General features: G+C 37.1%; 1 protein-coding gene across 1 annotated transcript in view; it reads left to right on the forward strand.

Moving 5' to 3' along the window:
• STARD9 (StAR related lipid transfer domain containing 9) overlaps positions 1-5,235 on the forward strand; it is a 103,897-nt gene extending 98,662 nt beyond the window's left edge. The window contains exons 29-33 of the mRNA XM_070741271.1: positions 510-574; positions 677-885; positions 2,101-2,180; positions 2,655-2,813; positions 5,050-5,235. Coding sequence (XP_070597372.1) covers positions 510-574; positions 677-885; positions 2,101-2,180; positions 2,655-2,813; positions 5,050-5,151 — 615 coding nt within the window. The 3' untranslated portion in view covers positions 5,152-5,235. The remainder of the gene's footprint in view (positions 1-509; positions 575-676; positions 886-2,100; positions 2,181-2,654; positions 2,814-5,049) is intronic.
• Positions 5,236-5,710: the final 475 nt, after the last annotated feature.

Raw genomic sequence — 5,710 nt, forward strand, 5'->3', positions numbered from 1 at the left:
TCCGGACTTCCGTTGCCAGCGAAGCGCCCATTTTTGCGCTGCTGGATTCCCCTGCTGGGATTCCCCTGCAGCATCACAAAAACATGGAAGTCTGGAGGTGGGGTTTCCCATGGAGGGGAGCCTCAGAGGAATCCCAGCAGCGCAAAAACGGGTGCTTCGCTGGCAACAGAAGTCCGGAGGCGGGGCATCCCAGTGGCAGCGGTGGGTTTGTAAGGTGAAAATAGTTTGTAAGAAGAGACAAAAAAATCTTAAACCCTGGGTTTGTATCTCGAAAAGTTTGTATGACGAGGCGTTTGTAAGACGAGGTATCACTGTATTTAGCTAAATGTTGGTTTATTTCACTAATTGAAATAAGGAAAATTATTCCCAGTTTCAAATAAATTGCTGGATAGCTGCTTGGACCCCAGAAGAGAACATAATAAGCTATCACTAGATTTAAATAAAGCTGAATTTTATATAAAGGGGCTACCACTTCTGAACTATAACGTTGCATTTTACTTGCTTTAAAGGTTATGGCAGTATGTTCAAATGACTTGAAAAACCTTTACAGTGGGCAGGCAACCGCTGGCTGGAAGTAAGTTTTGGCCATAGATCCCTTCTATTTATACCAAGAGAGTTCCTTTTATGGTATTTTTTCAGAAAACCTGCTTTCATCTTGCATTTATTTCTCCATTAGATATCAGTGCACAGAGAAGAACGTGTTTGTTTATTATAAGGCCTTCTTGTCATCTACAACTAAGCATGGGTTTTTGGGAGCAGGAGTGATTGACCAACCTCTTTCCACGGTATTGTGTATGTTGAAGGATGCCAGTAAGCGACATTTGTATGACAAAACCATCACCACCGCTCAGGTACATAAGAAAATAAGCAGCAATATTGAGTTGGGTGAGTACTACTTACACTACACTACTTACTGTTGTTGAAGGGGGCTCACGTTCTACTTTGTCTGAATTGTTTCATAGCACTGCATGATCCTTCATAGGAATAATGAAGGGATTTAGCTAAAAATGTGGAAATTGTATCTCCTTTTCTGCTTTGAAAGCAAACAGAATCTCCACAGCTAATTCTAATGTACAAACTAAGTTTGTAGCACCACTTTCCTCTCATCCCCTTCTCTATGGCAATATAACTGGAGGTGATGCATGATTTCTGGTGCTTCATAAATTAGTCTTGGGATAACCAGGTCAGAGATCCTGAGATCCACTTGCTTCTTTCTGCTGCAAACATGGCTCTTCAGCTCTGATGTTTCCCTTGTGTTGTTGGACCGACCACATTCTGGATAGGTGCTTTCCAAAGCATAACATAGCAAATAGCTTAGACTCCTGTACCGTTCCATAGTGCTTTGAAATACTCTCTGAATGGTTTACAAACGTCAGCATCTTGCCCCAACAATCTGGGTCTTCATTTTAGGGATCTCGGAAGTATAGAAGGATGAGTCAAACTTGAGCCTGTCGAAATCCAACAACAGCCTACAGCATAGTTAGCCTGCAATCCTGCATTCTTCTAACCACTGTGCCATGTTCATTGTTCTCATGAGTGGTAGAAAAAAATGACACTTTTTTTGCAAGGAAAGGATCTTTTAAAAACATATTGCACTGGTAGCTTTCATCTGGGCTGCCAGAAGGATACTTTTTTGCTTTATTATTCCAACATGATGCTTAAATTGTCTCTAGGGTTATAATAGCTTTTGTAGAGGAAGTCTCTAAATAAAGTTGGTGCCAAGCATTTTGAGTTTTCGATATCAACTTCGGTTCTGCCGCTTCCCCCTTTGGTTAAATGGATATTGTTCTACTTTCTGATCTTGCCCTGATTTTTAAGTTATTTATGATTTTATGGGTATTATTTTTAGAGCTTTGCACTGCATTTTTAAGAGTGTGTTTAATTTATTATAGATACCTCTAATTATATCCTGGTTTGAAGAATAATACAGTTTAACAGAATCAAAAATGGTCAAATGTTGTATTGTTGTCTTCTAGATGCATTGTGAGGACAAAAAAAAAGCTAGAAGGGAATGGAAGCTAAAAATATTGGATATGGACTTATTCAGTCCTCTGATTGGTGTGCTGTTTTCCTGATTTCTTTCTTTTGATTTAATTACAGTATACGTGGTGAGTGAGGATTCCTTTTGTTACCAAAAGCAACCAAGAGATTTCTGCTGTATCTGTGTAGAAGCCAAAGAGGTACATAGATCGCTGTCTGCAACGTGTTTCAGTCACCACTTCCTGTATCTATCAATAATAATAATAATAATAATAATAATAATAATAATAACAATAATAACAATAATAACAATAATAATAATAATAATAATAATAATAATAAATGTTTATCCAATTAATTTAACAAGGCGAGATGAACAGTGACTGCATCTATGAGATTTTCCATCTTCCTCTCTACATTTAAATGGTTGGACATAAAGTAATTCATTTACTTTTAGTTACTGATTTCTCTTTAAATAATCCCACAAACATTTTTCCATGAATTAATTTTACACACACACATACACGTTTTTTTCTGTTGAACACTATGATAGCCTGTTCTTACATTGAAAATAATTTGATAAAAGGTTGGAGGAGTCTATAGGAGGAGTCTATAGGAGAACTCTAGAACCGCTAGTGGATTTTTATCACGTAACTCTCCTTTCTTTCACCTAGGAAAATATGTACATCTTAGCTCTTCAATCTATCTATGAAGAGTCAATGCCTCGCCCATGTAAAGAAATGGTACGAGGAGAGATTTTGCCCAGTGCATGGATATTACAACCTGATATCGTGACTGGAAAAGACATTACTAAAGTCATATACATGATACAGGTAGGTATCTGCAGAGCTGGGCAAAAAGTTAATGTAAAATATATTATATATGGAAGATTGCTTTCTACAACAGAGACAAAGCAAATAAAAATGTATCTAACAGCAATAAATTGTGCAAGGAAGTATGACAAGATTTTAAGATTCTTGATTGGACCTTTTAGCAAAGGCATTACTGACCTGCAGAGTTTTTTTGCTATTGCATTGTTTATACTTTGCTGTAAAACTGTTACTGGCAACAAGCAAAGCAGCAAACTTTAGCCAGCCTGGTATTGGTAGGTTTCCAGCCTTCTGAAGTTTCTATTCACAAGAGCTCCTAGGTAGATCTGCCCAAGGAAACCCAAAATAATATGTCATTATTCAAAAACCACTGTTATCCTTGCTCTGACTGTAGATATCCATGGTGGCATAAATCCACCTATTTAGGGGCATAAATCCAACCCATTTTATTGCCATTTTTTCAGGGCAGACTATCTGGGCTGTTTTATGTCCAGATTTTTAATACAATACATATGGGTATAAATCTAGTAATATGTTTTTACAATGCTCTGTCTGTATGAATGACCCTAGTTCCTTGTTTATTTTTTTAAATAGCCAAAATGCCCCACATTTTATGCAAAATGAAGCTAGCCTCAAAAGTTGCTTCTTTTTTCGCTACAGATAATCCCCAATTTATAACAATCAGAACTGACTTCTGAATTGCTAAGTGATGTGGCTATGCTTGATTTTATGACCCTTTTTTTCTGGGATCATTTGATGAATCACAAGTCACAAAGAGAACCACATGGTCACTAAAGGGATCCAGTTTCCACCAAATTTTGCTTCTTAGAAACCCAAGGTTGCAAATGACAGTGTGGCTCCCAGATGTTACAACTGTCATAACTACATGCCAGGTGCCAAGTTCCCAAATTTTGATCATGTGACGACAGAAATACTGCAATGATCATAAATGCAAAGACTGGTCACAAATAACTTTTTTCAGTGCCATCGTATCTCCAAATACTGTAGTTGTTAAAAGAATGGTTGTAATTCAAGGACCATATCTATTTACATTGAGGGGAAGCTGGGGATATATTTCCTATCTAATATTAATTCTGTGTGCATAGCAAACATGTTACAATAAACCATATCTGCCAGGACAGATTTAAATATCTTGAGAACTTAATTCCTAAAAATATGCTAAAGTGTGCAAAGGACTGTAATCTAATGATTCCTTATCAGCTGGAGAAAAGCTTGCAATTGTTGCTCTTTGAAACCCACATTTTCAGGGTAGAAAATACTTTTACAGTACATTCCACTTGTAGGTGTTCTCTTACAAGTATTGCATGGATACTATGAGTACAATCTGGCATCACTTTGTAGAATTATTATTGGGTACTTAATGTGGTCCTTGATTATAATTCATTCAGCAACTTTTTGAAATTACGAAGGCACTAAAAAAAGTTACTTAGAATAGAATTTTATTGGCCAAGTGTGTTGGACACACAAGTAATTTGTCTTGGTGCATATGCTCTCAGTGAACTTAAAAGTTAGTCAAGAATCATAAGGTACAACACTTAATGATAGCCCAGGTACAAATAAGCAATCAAATCATATTCGGAACCAATCAATATATATTGTAAGAATACAATTAGCAAAGTTACAGTCATACATTTGTGGGAGGAGATCGGTGAGGGGAACGATGAGAAGATTAATAGTAGTGCAGTCTTAGTAAATAGTTTGACAGTGTTGAGGGAATTATTTGTTTACAAGAGTGGTGGCATTCTGGAAAAAACTGTTCTTGTGTCCAGTTGTTCTGGTGTACAGTGCTCTATAGTGTCATTTTGAGGGTAGGATTTGAAACAGATTGTGTCCAGGATGTGGTGTGTCTGCAAATATTTTCATAGCCCTCTTTTTGACTCATGCAGTATACAGGTCCTCAGTGGAAGGCAGGTTGGTAGCAACTGTTTTTTCTGCAGTTCTAATTATCCCTTGAAGTCTGTTTCTGTCTTGTCAAGTTGCAGAACCAAACCAGACAGTTACTTGTACTTACAACTAGTTCCTCAAAGTTACAAATATTGCAGTGCCTCCTGTGGTTGCAACATCAAAGGCAGCTGACTCACACTTAAAACACTTTTAACTTCCCTCAACAATCTTTCGCCACCCTGTAAAAAGTAGCAGTTTTTCAGAAGTACTTGGTATTGAATAGCATTGCCAAATATTGACTAAGATTTTTTTTCCCCCTTTTGAATTATTGCAGGTTGACCTTGGTGCCCCAGCGATTCCTGCAAGACTTCTGAGCTCTTTTGTAAAGAGACAACCTTTGGTAATTGCTCAGCTTTCCCATTTTCTCACCACTTAGATGGGCATAATACACACTATCAACAAACTGTTTCTGAAAATAACCAGCAACAGCAGAATTTGCTGTCTGAAACTGGTGGCAGAGGGAGAAGCTTGCCAGGCCACACAGAATCATAAATGGTTACTCCACATTACAAATATTGTTCTAGTTCAATTAGGAAAAAAAATTGAATGAGATTTTTGTTTGGTGGTTTAGAGAAGGCAACGTTTACAGAGACAGTGGTCAAAACGTTTTCCTTGAAATATTGATTTTACATTGAATTTCTCCTTCGACCAGATGATTATGGAAAGGCTCCTGGTGCAGTAAAACACAAAATAACTTTTATTTAATTTTAAGGAACATTTAATTTTAGAAGCTAAACTAAGCTACTATAAAACTCTTTGCAGAGTGCCTGATCAATGAAAAATGCAGTGTTATTGGCTGGAGAAGCAACTCACTCTCAAGGGAGTACTATAAGTTGTGAAAACAAGAACTGGTTTTTGCTTTCTCTCGGTCAGAAATGCAACTCAGGAAGAGAAACAATGTTCTGCTACAGGATACATTTTTTCACACTACAGAA

Source organism: Erythrolamprus reginae, chromosome 1 (genome assembly GCF_031021105.1).
Source record: "Erythrolamprus reginae isolate rEryReg1 chromosome 1, rEryReg1.hap1, whole genome shotgun sequence".
NCBI classification, from domain to species: Eukaryota; Metazoa; Chordata; class Lepidosauria; order Squamata; family Dipsadidae; genus Erythrolamprus; species Erythrolamprus reginae.